General features: G+C 35.3%; 1 protein-coding gene across 2 annotated transcripts in view; it reads right to left on the bottom strand.

Annotated features, from left to right (window-relative positions):
* Positions 1 to 528: 528 nt before the first annotated feature.
* SPATA17 (spermatogenesis associated 17) overlaps positions 529 to 18,200 on the bottom strand; it is an 89,712-nt gene continuing 72,040 nt past the window's right edge. For both annotated transcript variants that reach the window (XM_042823181.1, XM_042823190.1), the window contains one exon: positions 529 to 663. In XM_042823181.1, the coding sequence (XP_042679115.1) occupies positions 583 to 663 (81 nt within the window). In that variant the 3' untranslated portion in view covers positions 529 to 582. The remainder of the gene's footprint in view (positions 664 to 18,200) is intronic.

Below are 18,200 nucleotides of genomic sequence, written 5' to 3'. Positions count from 1 at the left end.
CTTAAAATATTTTAAAATAGCATCTTATATTTAAACAGCCTACCTAATTCCACTGTCCCTCTGAAAAGATGGATTTCAAAAAGGATGTAGAATAGAGAAAATGATGAAGAACAATGATGAAACGGGTATATCTGTAGTTGAAAGAAAAAAAAATACTTAACTTCTTTTTATTTTAACTTTTCTTAATTTTTCTCTTTTTTAGAGCTAGCTTCACTTGCAAACCCCTAATAAGTGTGTTTTGGAGTCTTTTACTTGATTTCTTTAGTTTTGTGTCATAAATAATTTGCATTTAAATAAAAGCATGTTCAGAAATAGTTTCTAAGTGTCATTCAATTTTCCTAAGATAATACTGACTTCTTTTTCAAAAGCTCGCACAAAAAAACCCCCACCTTTGATTAATGTTGAAAGCTGTATTGCTTAAATATCAAGCAAAATCAATTAACAGCATTTGAGACATAGTATACATCACTTTACAAAAAAGGTAATTTATGGGACATTCAGTCAACATACTGCTGTGCATTTGCTGAATTACATTTATTGATTACTTATCAAGTGTCTTACATTGCATAGTTTACAGAATGATTACACTATTTGTCCAGCTTTTGAGTAAGTTTTTCCAAACTTCTCGAAGAGAACAATCGATGGTAACACAGTTTGAAAGTCCTAAAGAAATAAGAGAGAGACAAAAAGGAATGTTAAATTTAGTTTTCATGTCTATACCTTTTACTTCTCACAGTACTTTAGAATATTAAATATTCTCTTCTAGTTAAATTTCTTTACATAAATTAGAATATGAATTACAAAAAATGATGTGCATACAAAATGCACATTTTAATATAACATGTACGTTAGTTTGGAGAAGAAAACAATAATCTGTTGATACAGTTGTGAGAAAATATGTATTTAAAATACAGTTCTGTGTAACAATAGGTATTGCAAAGATTTCCAGGCTCACAAGACAGATTTTACTGTCGTTTATGACTCATGGTTTACAAAATTCTATTCTCCTCTGTGGGAAGCAGGTAAGATAAAGAGAGCAGGTTATTTTTTGCCATTTTAAAACTTTTTTATCTTGTTTAAACTTAGACTATGGATATAAAATCAGCTGCATGAGAGAGAATAAAAAAATGATGTGTATTATACAAATATTAGTGTTATCAAATTAACCAGTAAATTGACTATGGAATTGTGGCAAAGAATACAAGCAGGATGATTTTTGAGCACTTTTTTTTCCAGGAAAATTTTTCATTCTTGCACTGAATTTTTTAAAACGCAGATGTTTACAAATCCACATTGAATAAGAGAAGTGAAAGTGAACCTTGCAGTAAAATAAAAACACAACTGACAAAAAAGAAAGCCAAATAAACTAGGTATTCTAAACAGTATTCTGATTGAGCTACTTACTAATTAACACCTGTAGCAAAACCACACATTTAGAATCATCAAAACATTTCTAAAAAAGGTATCTGAAATACTAAGAATATTATCAGCCATGGCAAATACTTGTTTGTTAAAATCTTTTTTCTTTTCAGGCAGTAACATGCCAAAGAGGAGTTATCTGCTTCCCAGGCTCTAATGGTTAACTTTGAAGAGAAAACTTTTCACTGTAAAAACGATGTTCGTGAAAAGCTTTTATAGAAATGCAATGAGTCTTCACAAACAGTCTGGGGACAAGCCAAAATGTACAGCTTCACAACACATTTCGCAATTTGAAAGGTTTGGCTTTCTCTCAAAAACAAAATAATAACATTTGTTTTCTGAAAGTGATGTGAAGTAGAATTATAATTTCTTGGATAATTTATATTTACTTCACAGCCCACAGTTCAGTTGAATCTCCATAAGTAGGCAAAGCAACTATGACTTCTGCTAAGTTCTATGCTAACTTGGAGCACCTAAGTTTCACCTCCTGCACTTCATACTTCCACACCATGGCCACATCTTTTCTTACATCAGATAATCGAATTTATTTGGTATGATTCCTTCAACACTCTAGAGCATAAATCTTGAAGCAGAAAGGTAGATATGTACATTCAAAATGAAATACTTCCTCTGTGATATCATTTAATGAATTGCAACTCCCAGCTTCTTACCCAACAGAAACTGCCTATTAGCATATTTTCATATTTTCATATATTACAATTGAGAATGGCACAGAATTTCAATTTTCATTGTGTGTTTGGCATCACAAGCACCTTCATAATGCAGGAAAAAATTGTCCATTCAGACAATTCAGAGCAGACTAGACTATCCTTTCTTTTGAAAATGGGAAACATAATCCTCTTTATGTTCAGGAGAGTTAAGCTCTGGCTTAACAATTTGGGAAGGAAAAAAAAAGCAGAGAAATTGGGGTGAGACAGGGAAACTGGTGTACACCCCCTACATCAGGATAAAATCAGGAATGGTGACTCTGAGCACTGAAGAAGTCTTCAATTGCTGGAGCAGACGGCTTTTGCTATTAGGATGCCTGGCCAAACAAAAACAATTGGCTGCCAAAATTAGCTCCTTGGGACGATTTAGGAGCCTTTGAAGTGAACAGTTTTTTGAGCTGGAACTAAGCCCAGGTCCAGCTTCAAACTCAAATCAAGATGACAAAGAGGAAATTTTCTGTGCCACACGCCCCCTCAGTGTAAGATTACTTTGGGTTGGCAGCTGCACTGTTTATCTTGTTATTTAAAGCTATCTCACTAGATACTCACAACTGAGCATTTAAACAACTGGCTCTGATTATGACGACAGCAGTTATGGATTTTTGGGAAACATCACACAGTCTGACAGATAATGGAATTATTACTGGCCTTACAGTTTGACTAATTTAAGAAGTTTATAATGAATGCTAGATGAGTGTTGCACAAAATGCACATAAAATATGAATATATTTTGAGGAAAAGACACGCAGTCATTTCTATATTTAAAGAGACAACTTTTAATCAGTTTTTAACAGTGTAAAAAAGGCTTGAAAATATCATTTAGCCTTGCAAGATCTACTTCTTCGCACTGACTTGAGCCTATCCTACCATATCATTGTAGCTGATTCCCACAGAGTACTGAATTTACACAGTTACGTAAAAAACAATTTTGAATTATTTTTATTGCTTTGCAAGGACGAAAGTTGGGAGTGCAGAAAAACACACTCTCCCAGTATTATTTTTATCCTGTCATCGATGGTAGCAGGAATAAATTAGCTTATGAATGCAAACTCCCATGTACTGGTGAAACAGAGTTTTGCTGCTTCAAGATCTTAGAAGACAGATCTGAGTTTTCTTCATTTATTACTTTTTTTCAACAATGCATTTTTACAGTGCAATATAATTCCTGGAATCAGAGATCTGTAATTTGCAAGACATGAGATCTATTTTTAAATTCCCAAGCCAAGTTAATATAACACCTCCTTTTTAAACTTGTCAAGCTTCGACTTCTTTCACTCTAGTAAATTTTAAGTGACTCAATCCAAATGGTGGAGCTTAACAAGACCTATGAATTCTTTCAATATATTTGACTACTTAACTGTCCTGCGCACTCATCAGTTCCAAACAATTAAGATAAAAAGGTGACATAAAGCCACCAAATAAAGATTTGTGTCAATTAGCACACTCTGATGCCATAGATTAGATCTGCCAAATCCTCACATAGTTCATCTTTGGAAAATTATTATTAAAGTAGATTCTAAAGGAAATTCACATCTGTGTACATAGGCATACATAAATATAAAGACAGCTTACAAACAATGGGCAAACAAGCAAAAGCTTGCAGAGCTACAAGTGGATGTATGTATATCAGCTTAAAGGCCTTCAAAAATGTGTTGCCGCATATTTCTAGTGCTAAATTTGTACTAACAATGTATTTTTCCAAACAATCTTGAGTGCACTGTACAATTTCCTATAAAATAAAAATGCACTTTGGATAGAGCTAGGAAATACATTCAAGCTGGGAAATTTAATGAAGTGGAAAGTCAATCACTTCAGTCCAAAATAGGCAAACAGCAGCAGCATGTCCACTCACAGATTTAAAGGCCAGAAAGTACCATTGCAACAATTTATTCTTAGCTCCTGGATATACAATTCAGGTTACTTCCTACAGCAAATCTATCAAGTCCATAACAATTAAGAAGCTAATAAGCATATGATCAGCTTGGAACAATTCACTTACTTACACTGAACTTTGATTTCTGCTTAACAGCATTCCATAGTCTTTCTCTGCAAAGACAGCAATTCATTTTGTTGTCTATTTTGCCATTTTGGGCCTCTCACTACAAGAATGATATTGAGTTACTTGAGCACTTACAGAGAAGAAAAACGCTTTCCAGTGAAGGTACTGGAAACCTAGGCTTATGAGGAGAGGATGAAGGAACTGCAGTTTTTTAGCTTGGAGAAGAGGAGGTTCAAGGGATACCACATAGCTTTCTACATCTACTTGAAAAGAGGTGACAGAACGTGAGGCAACAGCCTTAAGTTGCAACAGGGAAGATCAGATAATTCTAAACAGAAAGGATGGTTATGCATTGGAATGGGCTGCCCAGGGAAGTGGTAGAGTTCACATCCCTTAAAAATAGGGATTTGTGGATGTAGTGTTTAGGGATGTCATTTAATGGTGGACTTCACAGAGTTAGGTGATCCAGGGACTAGATGATCTTGAAGATTTTTCCCAATGCAGATGAGTCCATGATTACATAAAAAGAGATTTTGCTACATAAATAAAGTTGTTGAATATAGTTGTATGAATGCAGATTTTCTTTCTGCATGAGGAGAAGTAGCATGCGAAACTATTTCAAAGATAAATCAAATATCCTCCCTAATAATCACGTACCCTCTTCCTACAGCACTGATTCAGAGCTCCAAGTCCTCTTTTGAGCAAGTTTAAAAATGTGGAAGACACAGTATGATTGCATGATGTCAATAAGATTCCATGTGCTATGCAATTTTTAACCAATCACTGCAAGGTTTGGATGTTAAAATCTTTTTCTTTTCTGTGCTAGAATGCCTGTTGCTCTTATTGAGAGCTATGGCTGCAGAAAACGTCAGTTAGGAGTCAATGGCAGAAGGAATAACTGAAAAGTTGCTAGAATACTAGTTCTGTGTTAATGTATACTTTGCTACTGATTAATAAAAACAGAGAACAAATGTCACTTCTCTTTTGCTTGAAATCAGTACCTACAGAAAAATAGCATGATTTTAGAGAATGCAGTGAGAAATTCTGTATAAAAATCCATGCCATAGTTCCTCACTAGACGGTAAGCACACTGTGCAATCTTTCTTTTTCCACAAAGGTGAGATACATGTGCCTCATTTGAAAATCAGTCAGCACTGCCAAGAGCCACTATACAGCCATAGTCCACAACCCCTGTCTGTTTAAAAAACTGTGGTCATATTTAAGTATTCCCTATGATCTTAATGCTTGTAATAGTAAAATTAGAGTTTTAAATTGAACAGTCATTGTAAACCTCCTGACCTATTAATCGCCACAGAGGTCTCTAACAAGAAAGAAAACCAGAAATGGCAAGTTGTTACTCAAGTGAAACGTTGATCCAGATAACTTTTATTCTTAGCAAATTTATCAATACTGGTTAACAATACTTCCAACTAGTACGGGGCCTTCTGACATGACAAAATGAGTGTAACAACCCATTCTGTCAATACAACAGAAATGTCATTTCAAGTGCTCAAAACCCACTAAGCTACCCTAAAAAAGATTGATTTATCTGCTCAAGTGTTTCTTTGGGGCAAACTTTTCTCACAACTGAAACCAATTAGTGGGCCTGGCACTTGTAGTGCAGAATGTAGGTCAGCATCAAGTAATAAAAAAGTATTGACTTTTCTCTGTCTGTAAGCAGCATGAAAGGGGTGCCATGGCCTTGTCGTATATGAAAAGAGCTCCATTAATTTCACTTATTTCAACCAGGGCTGTCAAATACTAATGCTTCTATTGCACTTTTCACACAAAGTACATTGACACCAATCCTGGCCTCAGTGAAACAAGTTTACAATATTTCAGACAGTGAAAGGTGTACTATAATTTTTAATTCCCTGTTGTATATTTAGTCTCTTTAAGCAGCATTGGTTAGAAGTCCTATGGAGAGGTATGAGCCAGGACATTAATAATGGCCACACTTCTTCCCATGGGCCACAAAGCCTATTTCTTGGGCATAGTTTTAGCAGCTAATTAGCCATAAAGTTCAGGATGCAGTTGTTTGGCAGAACTCTGGTGATGTTTGTTTTGATTGTTTTTTGTGGCTTGTGGGCAGTGGGCACAGACTAACAATTCTGCTTTCCAAAAGTGAGGAATAGGTCTTCTGTGACTTAAGGCTATAAAATTGAAAAGTTAATGTGTTAACCAATTGGGTCAACTAGACCCATCAAATAACAGATAATAACAAAAGCCTGTATCATGCCGTAGGGACTGGAGCTCATTGTCAGTGCAGAGGTATTGACTTAAAGGGAAAAGCCTGCCTAATCGGAGTTCCTCACACTAAAGTAGACAAGTGACCACTGCTATGTAAAAAGGGGTAAAATTATGCCCTGACCTATTCAGCTTGTCAGCACAGTGCAGAGGGGAAAAGCCATCATCTTCCCCTTGGACTGCCCACTGTTATAACCTATCCTAAACCTTTTTGTGTAAGTGCAATGAGAAAAGCTGCTTCCATGAAAACTTTATGAGCTTCCCCATACTGTGGATCAACACAGTGCTTTACAAACTGACCTAAGATGTTATGAATTCATTTCTCTCTAGTCTCTGCAATGTTCCTCCTAAACTGCCTGTTCTTTTTCTCCCTCCAAATGGAGTTTATGGTTCTTCTTGATAAACTTGAGGGCCCTGAGTGTGATGTCTAACTCATTCCCTAATTACCTCCTGCAAATGCAAATGACATTAACAACAATAAAACTCTTTGATTTAAAAAGACTGGGTGACTATGGAATGCAATTTTATACTTCCTTTAATGACTTTGTAAGAGCAAACCTTACTCTTTGAATCAACTTGCCATTAGATCTTAAAATAAAATGATATTGTATAGACATCATAAAAGGCAATTTAAAACCTTCTGGGTTATACTTACATCAGGGAAATTTTTTACTTGTTAGTTTAAATCTGTTATTGACATTATGATAATATGTTGTAAAAACAAATCAGGAAATTATGCTCACAGTAGGAAATCTAACAACACCATTTTAATATCCTATCTTCCAAACAAACAGAAAACATTAATTGCCATTTAATTTATGTAAGAAACATTTCATTATCATTACAGTTAAATTTTCATGGAGCTTTAAAACTACCACTGGCTCTTACACATTTCATCTTTTGGAATTACAACTGATAAAGCCAAATTCAAATAGGGCTTGCCAAAATGAAATGTTATGGTTCACGAATTTGAAAAAAACAGAGCTCTGACAATCACATATAGTTTTGATACTTCCTGTATGATGACTCCGGTATGAACAACAGAGCAGTATATGTTCCTCTCTGACAGTCTAATATGGAAATTATAACTCTATTATTCACCTGCTCTAATATTCTGAGAAGTGCTCTACTGTGTTCACCTGTGTTTGCTTTCTTAGAAGCTAAGCTGTGCTAACTGATTTGGTTTGGAGATAACTGTCAAAAACAAGCACAGCTCTAAAACTTCTCTGCAGGAAAGGAGTTCTAGCCTCTTTCTGCCCCTGTGTGGTTGGAAGCACCTCAGACAAAAGAACACAAGCAGACCCCACTACCCCCTTCTACAGCTGCTCAAATGAAGGCACAGCGTGATAGAAAGTAGCGATCCTTTTGAGAATGCAATAGTCTGAGCCACTCTACAGGAACTTACAAATATTTCTGACTGAACAAGATATTTTTTCAATATCACAGAATCGTAAAATGGCTTGGGTTGGAAGTGACCTCAAAGATCTTTTAGTTCCAACCACACAGCTATAGGTAGGGTTGCTAACCACAGAACTAGGTACTAGATTGAGCTACCCGGGATCCCATCCAACTTGGCCCTAAACATACCCTTGGATGGGGCATCCACAACTTCTCTGGGCACCCTGTTCCAGGGCCCCATCACCCTCTCAGGGAAAAATTCACCTTTGACATCTGATCTAAATCTCCCCTCCTTTAGTTTAATATTTGCATTTATTAAACATTACAACTGTCTCATACCCTACAATGCTTTCTCACAAGAAAAGGCAAATTATCTCATATTTGACAGAAGTTATGTTCAAGAAAGAATAAAGAAAAAAGAGGGAAGAATTTTGTCTAGTGAATTATTTTTCTTGTAAGCTTGCCTGTATAAAATTAACCTGCAATCTGAAAATAGCCTGTCCTTTATGTCATGTGCAATACAACCAGCAATGAAGATTTGTGGTCTGAATTTGCATTTGTTAAATATATTTAGTATCCTGCAGTCACTGTGTTTGCCCAAGGGGAAGGAATTCCCAGCTGTACCCTCTAAATTCATTCAGCCCATTTACTGATGATCTGCAAGCCAGATACCGTTTGGCTCCTCCTCCCAAACATGCACTAGCTTTGCTTTAAAAAGAGCATCCTCCTTTATAATATATATGCAGATAATTAATTTATTTATGTGCATAAAGCTAATTGAATGGGAAGGAATAGATCACCACTATGTAGACACGTTAGGCGCTTTTAGACATATTCAGAGCCAGCATCAATATTACAAGTACAGTTTGCCACACAAAGTTATACTGCATGCAGTACTTTTTCAATGTTAAGGAACAGCATCACCCAAACTCTGTTTTGCCTAATGTCTGTACTTGAACCAAAACTGCCAAAGATAATATTCTATTTTTATGACCTAATGTTGGTTTTTTTTTTGTATCAAGTAAATTAAATTAAGAAAGCAATGTGAATTTCTCCAGTAACTATTTCATAGTTGGATACCCTTGAACTTTACTGAATCTGGGCTTAAAAACAAATGTGCACTCGAAATAGTTTAATTTTTACTCAGAATCCCAAGAGGTGTTTATTATTTTCATGTAAATCCCTACAACTGGCAGAATGTTTAAATGTATATAGGTATATTTTTAGGACTAGAGTAAATGTTAATTTAAGATACATAAATAATATTTTGTGGAATATAAAAAGCAGTAATGAGTAATGCATAAACCTTTTATGAAGTTACTAAATCTGAGGTGGAACTATGCCTAACTACATTCCAATGTAGAAAAAATGTACAGGGTCTTAAAAGTGATGAAAAGTAAAGGATCCATTTTTATCACATTGTTTGTATTTTTAAACAGGCTCCTTGTCCAGTCCATCACATACATCATCACATACCAACAGGATGTGCATTAGGAAATAATGCATTTAGAATAGGTATCTTGACTTATGCCATTTATATGCTGCTTCTTTCATTGTCTAATCTGTTAAACCATAACATTCTCTTTCCAATAGAAAATAAGCCATTGCCAAGTGCTGACTGCCAAGATAAACTCAGAACCACTTTTAACCTGCTGGACTATAGCCAGAAACTGTTTAACCTGCCAAGATCAAGTTGCATCTATCTCTAACTTGCCAAAATCATGCTTATAGGAGTTATCAAGGAAAAAAATCTAAACTGAAATTCTCATCTGAAAACATTTTCTTCTTATCAGTTTCAGTTGTACCTTTCTGAACAAAAGTTGTAGTCATTTAACATCAATCAAAAATACATTTTGATTCTATCACACTTGGCATATGCAGCAAAAAACATACTCAGCAAGACTGCATCCACTTTGATGTTGTTCTGGATAATACTTTCCAATCCTTATTACCTTTTGTGCTGAAATGATTAAACCCGTAGATGAAAGGAGAGTGGTAGATGCTGTCTGTGTCAAGTTTAGCAAGGCTTTCAACACCACATTCTAGAGAATCCTTTTATCCAAGTTGGTAAATTACAGTCAAGAAGTACAGACTAACAGATGTAGTAACTGTCTGGAGTATCAGCCACAAATGGTAGCAATTAATGCCTGGTAGTCTAACTAGAATCTGGCTACAATTGTATTTCCTCAGGCACTGTCTTGAGACCTATCTTGTTTAATATCTTCATAAGTGACCTGGAGGTGCAGCTGGAACGTACGCTCATCAAGTTCACAGACAGCAACAGACTAACGGGTGCAATCGATACACTTGAGGGTAATTATTCAGAGTGATGCAGACAGGCTAGAGGAATGGTCTGTCAAATAAAATTCAGTATGGACAAATGCACCTGGCACAGACTAACCTGAGGAACAATGTTGACAGTTTGGGAAGCAGAAGAGAATCATGGAAGCTGGGTAGACCATTCACTAAATATGAGCTAGGAATGTGCCATGCACTATTGAAAGGTAAAAACTGCTTATATCACAGGAATATAGCCAAAGAAGTAATATTCCACATTATTTCATGCTTGTTGGACATACGGAATAGAATATCTACTTTTTGGCTCTCCAATGCAAGACAAGTGTTAATAAGCTTAAAGTTCAGAAAAGATTCACCACACTAATGGTGTCATTTTAATGTGATGAGTTATGAATTTTATTGCTTTCAGTTGGCATTCAGAACTCGTTGGGAATAAGAAGTTAATATTCCTCCATCAGTCACAGAATAAGTTTTTGTGTAGTCTTCGTACAGAAGCACACAAGCCAGTAAACAAGAAGAAATATACATTATAACTGTGAAATACTAAAAATTAACTCAAAGACTTAGAAAAAGCCTGATTTTACATTAGTTATAAGAAAAAGTCTGCTTTTAAAACTTTATAATGAACTTGCAAAAAAGAAAAACCTTAGATTTTAGACTTTCCTTACACTAGTGCTGTAAATTCTATAATCTCCAATATAGTTTGTGAGTTGTTTCAATATCAACAAGATATTTCTGACCCACATCAGTATCACATTTTTTTCAGGTTTTTCAGACTCATCGAATTCACATCCAGATGCAATTTTTTTAGATTATCAGCACCCACCTTGGTACTGATAATTACAAGTAGCAAATAAAAGATTAACTTATTGTTATATCACATCCAGAATCAGTATTTTTATATGGTATGACAGTCCAGCCAAGTATGCAGTACATTTCCTTGCATCTCACTCTCCATAAATTGAGAGGATAAATTGACATAAATTGAGAGGCTATCACGTATTATTAAAACAAGTGCTTAAAGCAACATTTCTCTACAGTAACACAGAAGGACAGACTGTCACTAGATCACAGATTGCTACTCAAGTGGCATTTCTTGAGACAACCTCCTCATTTATACTTCTAATTAAATTTATCTTCAGCTCCTAATCTTCTGACTTCTCTAATTATGAAAAAAATGTTGGCATCCACTGGGACCAAAGATAATTATTTCAGTTTCTGGAAAATGTATTTGCAAAACTTCAATTTCTTTTAGGATTTAGGACAAATTATTTAAGTACAGGCAAAATCTTGATAAAGTGATAAGTGACAGAGAAAAGCAAATGTTTTTCACACAATTCTTACAAGAATTTTGTCTAACTCCTGTGTCTTGCTAATTGCGAGAAAGATGCTACTGGACGCTAAGTTCAAAACTGGTTTTCATGTTTCTGATATTCTCTATAGTATAGTATAGTATAGTAGTGTTTCCTGGGTTGCAGTACTGTCTTTTTGCTGAATATTTATATTAGCTTTCTATGTTCCACAAGGAAAAACAGTTTTACAGAGATTTTAACCAACTTTGTTTTTAAGGAAAAAACATATTTTAAAAATGCATTATCTAATAAAGTTACATTTCAGATCCTATGTACAACTTAAAAGATTACTGATTGATTATAACCACCTAGTGTGAATAACATTGCAGTTTTATTTTTTACATTGCTTTCTTATAGACTTTGTATATAATTTTTTAAGAAAACACTTTTTTAGCTTAAACAGAAGAAATAACTGCAAACAATCTTGTCTACCATCTCTATCAAGAAAAGCACATACTGTACTAATTCTCACTTTGGTGCCATTGAAATTACTTTTACAAAAGCAAAGTCCACTCTACTGCAAACCACTGCCTTCCCAGCTTATTTTCTCATGACTCTTCACAGAGCATAATTTAACCTGATCAAAAGCTACATGTGCATAGGATGTGCTAAATACTGTGCTATTTTTCACACATTTTTTTTTATTTTGAAAGCTAATAGAAATATATTCTTACATTATAGAGAAAAATAATGAAGTATGTACCAGTACTTCAGGAATAAGGGAGTGCACAGGACTTTATGGGCCTAATTCTGAGTATATGTTTCCTTGCAAAGACTCTTTGCTTCTGGATGTCAGAATGCTTGAGCAGGTGATGTCTTCATGACTGGTGGAGGTTTGATGACATCTAGAGCTAAATGAAAGATGTGTTCCCTGTCATGTTCCATGCAGGGGGACATTTTTTGGAAGACATATAAAAGAACTTGACTTGAAGAGAATTTATGTCATGTCAGAAAGAAGAGTACAGATGAGTACAGATGTCAAAGAGGAATACTCACAGCGAGGAAGAAGTCCTCCTCCCTATCCTCACAGTCTCATTCCAAAAGTGAAAGCATACAAGTAAGCAAAGGGAGCCTACAGTAAAATAAACACTTCATTCTTCCAACAAATTACTTTCCTTTGGCACACTGAGAGAAACTCATATTTTGTAAATATAAGCTACCTTCAGAAGAGACTGAAATAATGGAACAGGAATGAGGAGCACTTTCTCACTTTGTGTGCAAATACTCTAAAGATCAGCTAAAGATAGGAAAATTAGTCATATCATACCCAGTGTTCACAAACACTCTAACTAATTAACAACATTGGAAAACAGCTCTTAGACTAATATCTTTTTCATTTCCCTGCTTGTTATTTACGTGTAAAAACATATCTTTGTGTACCCTTTTTTACTTCATTTCTCAGTGTTGTTTACTGTTCCATTCCTGTTGTTTTATACAGCTCAAGGAGAAGCATTGGCATCTATGATTATTCACTTGTGCCACAGATTTGTTTCGGCATTGACACAAAGCTAGTTCTTGTCAAATTTCAGATGATTAAAAAATTTCAGGCAGAGGAACATCTGAAATTTACAGCCAATCATTATTTCATATTCAAGTGTTTAGAAAAATGAAATTGATGATATGTATTAGCACAAATTCAATAAATAGATTGCTCACAACACTTGAACTAAGATCATGCTGTCGTGGTTCTGATATGAATACATGTTGCACATAACAAATGTGACAAGTTGTACAAACATACTCTATGGTCATACAGAAGAGAAAGTTTAGTTCATTATTTTGCTGGCTAACTTCCAAAGTAAATTCTACACCCCACTGTTTGTGTTGAGGAAAGAATTTAGCCTTATACTTCAACACCTGTGCCTTCGATGCCCATGCAGAACTTTCAATGTACAGCTGAATACTATTATATCTTATAAATGATAAAGAGAAACTCAATGTTTTATATGCTAATTTATTCATTGACAGTGTAGCAGCAATATAAGTTATACTGTAAAGTTTCCCATACTTTGAGGACTTTGGATTTGACCTGAAGTGCAAAAATACTTAAAATAGCAACACATTTTGGTCTTCCTGCCGCCAAAGGCTTGGGTATCTGCAAAAACTACAAATCATGCCAAACTCTTTGAGTGATATATGGAGGATCACAATCCACAAGGAAATAACCTAAGACCAATTCATTCATTTCATTTAGGTCCTTCAGTAGGATTTGAACCATCCAGTTCCACAAACCATGTCTCATGAGATTGCAGTATACACCCAGCCCACTGTAATAATGATTCATATACATATATGTGTATATGCTTTATTGCTACCTTTAGCTGGATTAAAAGCAATACATCAATTTTTATATTTCTGCCTCTTTTATTAGCTTTCTAGCACTTGATCAGCTGATAGAGGCAATAATGAAATGTTTTTTATAAACCAGAGTTTGTAAGTCCTGTCCTAAGAATGTAATATTTCAAAAAATCGCCTAAGCTTTGGGGAAAAAACCAATTACAGAAACAGCATTAAAAATGCCAAGCACTGAGCAGAAGCAATTCTGGATCAGTTTAAAAAAGTGATTGATGAAACTCTAATCTGAGCTGAAGGAACAGTTTCACGACAAGCTGTGACCATTCCACACACTTCATTAGCTGCCATAATTAGCCTGGTGTTTCAATTTGTTAGAACTGGTGGGGACAATTTTACTGAGAATGCAAACATCAAAAAACAGGGTGCCTCAGACTTCAGAAGGGACTGATGAGAAGCTTTTCTAGTCTCTGTTAACTAAAAGATTAATTACAGCTGATGGGAGGCTGTACTCTGATTGTCACTCTGTCTATGTGCATTACTTTTAGCATTAGAAGAAAGATATGGTTGACACTGCACTGCTCAATCAAGCAGCTTCGCATTAGTGTACAAAGTCTGTTAATATGCAGTTTTTCTATTGTTTCTCTTTTGTTTCCTCATATCCAACAAGTTATACTGTAAAAGAGCAGTGCATTCAATTCCTAATGATCAGTGTTTCTCACACTGTCGTTCCTGCATAAAACTACAAGTGAGAGATCCTAACATATCAGAAAGCCGTGGGCTGGGAATATTATTAGTTCCTATTATCACAGCCAAAATGTAAATTCGTACTCAGAGAGACTCATTATGGAAAACAAAAGCAGTACAGTTAGAAAACAGATACTGCGTTCATCACAGTCTTTATCTTGTCCCATATACCATATCTACTATTATCCCTGTACATTAACTCATCAAAGCTTGTAAGGTTATTTAAATGAAAATGAAGATGGAAATGAAAAGGTTATTCTTGAATAATTACGTAACTCTCATTCTTGAATATTAACACACAGTAATACAACTGTTCATAAATAACTACTGATGTGGCTCTGCATTTCAGTTTCTACATATATTTTATGCTGAGATCAACAGAGAACAAAGTATAGGAAAGAATAGAGTTTATAATTTTGATCATGGTGAAAGATCCATTTAAGTTACATTTGTAAAGGGTATTTTGCAAGCAGTTTTTCACTGGCATGAAATGAATAAATATACAGAAGTACGCCACATCACTGCTTGAAATGGAGCAAACAAGTTCAGAGTTTATTCATGATCTAAATTTTAAAGAAGCAGTAGCTGCCTATGTTAAACCACTAGGACAACAAGCAGCCTCTGTTACTTGTAGTTTCTCATTCACTCCAACACAAGTGCACAAAACTTGCACTACAATTTTTTCCTATTCAGGAAATGTTGATTACGAAAACCTAGACTACATTTTACTGCACTGAAGTCTATTGCTCTGAGAATAATCTACACTAGCTTTCTGTCATCAGAGCAACAAACATGTAGCCTTTCACACAGGTTGGGCATACATCCAGCATAATCTTTTAGAATTCATTCAAAGCAGATATATCTGCTAATAGCGTTATAAATTACAGCTATTCAATCGTAATGTATCAGTACAATAAAATATTTCTTTCAGCCCATGTTTTCAGATGTGACATTCAGATGTGAGATCCTAACTGCATATGTTGCAGGAAGCCACTAGAACATGCTTCTTAGACTGCGATTTGTAAATCCACCAGCAACATGCAATTAAAGATGAGATTCAAAGTGTCTGTTTTTTTTGTGAAGATGAGTAACAACACTCTTCTTAGAGTATTCTTCCCAAAAGGAAACGATAGAATTCTTCTGCATATCAATTATAGTCATCACTGGTTATCGCATGTAACTATAGTAAGCACTGAGAATTAGTCTTACTATCCCAGGCATTTTTTAATAGCAGCATGGGCTGTGTTAATCTTACAGAGTTGTGGAAGTCTTTATTACTACCATTTCAAGTATATTTAATCATCACAATCAAGCTAAAGTTGAGTAACCAAATAATAAGTAGCATGTTTTTGCAGATATGCTCCACCAAGGATTGCTACTGACTTCAAAATCTCGATTTTCACTTTAATATTGTGACAAATTGGTTTGGTTGAAATACATTGTTTGGTGGATGTATGAACAAATCTTAATTCCATGAATACTGAACAGCCCCTGCAAAGCCATCATCAAAAGGTAAGGCCAAACACGTCCCAGTTTAGTGAGAGGACTTTAAATTCCAGTAAAATCACATCAATTCCAATTAGTTCTAAAACTAACATCAATTAAATATTTTGTAAACAAACACTAATGTTTCCAGATCAACTTGCAGGCTTTTTTTTTTTTTGGACTAAAAACTTTGCCCCAAGTTGCTATAATGTCCTCTGAGTGTGCACTGACATAATTAGGCAAGATACTCCGTTAGTAAAGTTTTTTTTTTTTTTTCTCATTAAACGAGAGCATTTAAAATGCTTAAGTAATGTATAGAATGGGAAGTTAAATATGTATATCTATCTCCCTCAGAAAATATTGGTTAAAATTAACTTACTAAAAAGCAAGATTTTCTTTCTATGCTACAAACATGCAAGTTGCATTATTAAATGAGGAAGGTAGGCAAAGCAAGACATTTATCATCCTACAGACAAATGACACTGAATTGCTAGTTAGACAGTATAATAAGTACCATCTAATTTTCTCTTTCGAATCAATTTATTCTTCAAAGCCTTGGATCATCATCAAGGGACTGCATTTTCCCGTTGAGAAATCACAGGACTAAAAATCAAGTTTTATAAAATATTTAACTAGTTGCCAACAAATAACTACTAGAATGGATTTGATTGGAAGAGCAGTGACAGTATCTTTTCTCATGCAAATAACCAACGGAATGGTTTGACTCATCCCAATCACTACTTTGTACTACTCCTTCAAAATCATACCCTGTAAGTCATCAGTAACATTTGCTAGAAAGCTTTTCCAGCTTTTCTTTCCAGCCTTCCAGCTACCCAGCCATTCCTTTCTATATTTTATATATATATATATAATATTTTCTATATTTTAATTTGCTTCACAATTTTAGCCTTCCTTCCACACTTAAGTTAAGAGGTAGCTGATACTTAATAATCATTTGCATTACACAATGAGTAGTGTTTTTTAAGAGCAGCACAGTAGTGGTGACCTGAAGAATTTTTCTCAAAATGAGAAAAACCACCACACAGGAACTTTTACAGTAGGAATTCCAAAAGGGATCTTTATAATAAGATGCATTTCTGTAAATATACATTGGACAAGGAATCTGGAAAAATTGTATGTTGAAAAGTTGAAATTCTGACTGTCTTTCCTACAAGATTGAACAGATGCATCTTATGAGATTTCATTCTACTCCTGTAAATCAGAGGTAATGACTGCTGTTCTCACTGTTGTTTTTTACATTTCCTGGCTTTTTGCATGTTTGCTTTTCTTTATAGTACTGTCTATCCAAGATTATAGCCAAATGCTGAGCTCCAAGGTGCTCAAAGTTCTGAACATTGATGCTGTTGCGGGAATCACCCTATGTGGAGTCAAGGAGTACCTCAAGCCAATTATGAAATGAGGATACAGTAGTGCTCTGACTCACAATGATTGTTCTGAGAACAGCAGACAGAATCCAAGAGAATAACTTTTCATGAATTCTACAGGATATATATTAGTAGGATGCATTCGAAGGATCAGATTCTTGGATTTTGATTATTTAATTTGGTTTAGACATATGGTAAGAAGCAAAGTGCTGGAAAGCGGCCTTAACTTGGAACAAGATAATCATAGAATCATAAAATCATAGATTTATAGACCTCAAAGATCATCAGCCTCCAACTGCCCTGCTGCAGGCAGGGCCACCAATATCCATATCTAATACTACTATCCCGGGCTGCCCAGGGACCCTCAGATCATATCTGTGGACCTCCCCTGGACCCTCTCCAACAGCTCTCTGTCTTTCTTGTACTGGGGGCCCCAGACCTGCTCTCCAGATACGACCTCACAAGAGCAGAATAGAGAGGGACAATCACCTCCCTGTCCCTGCTGGCCACCCCTCTTCTAATAGAGCCCAGGATACTGTTTGCTTTCCTAGCTGCAAGAGCACACAGGTGGCTCGTGTAAAGTTTTTCATCCACCAGGATAACTCAAGCTAAGGGTTCAGGTGAAGCATCTGAATAGATCTATGAGGTTACAGTAGCAGTAATAATTACACAGGAGCCATGTCATTGGCCAGAGACTGCTAGAGTGCAACAGTTTTCCAACAACCCTTATCCCTGACATGGCTCATGTAGAAATCAGTAGTGTAAAACGCAAACTCTTACAGATCACCTAATAATTCCCCTACTGTAGTTAACAAAATACGCAAGTTAGAGATGTAGTCAACAAATACGC

The sequence above is a fragment of the Centrocercus urophasianus genome, unplaced genomic scaffold, assembly GCF_019232065.1.
Source record: "Centrocercus urophasianus isolate 14NV4802_14NV808 unplaced genomic scaffold, USGS_Curo_1.0 seq_10, whole genome shotgun sequence".
In the NCBI taxonomy this organism is placed as follows: domain Eukaryota; kingdom Metazoa; phylum Chordata; class Aves; order Galliformes; family Phasianidae; genus Centrocercus; species Centrocercus urophasianus.
This window is presented reverse-complemented; position numbering and strand designations above follow the sequence as displayed.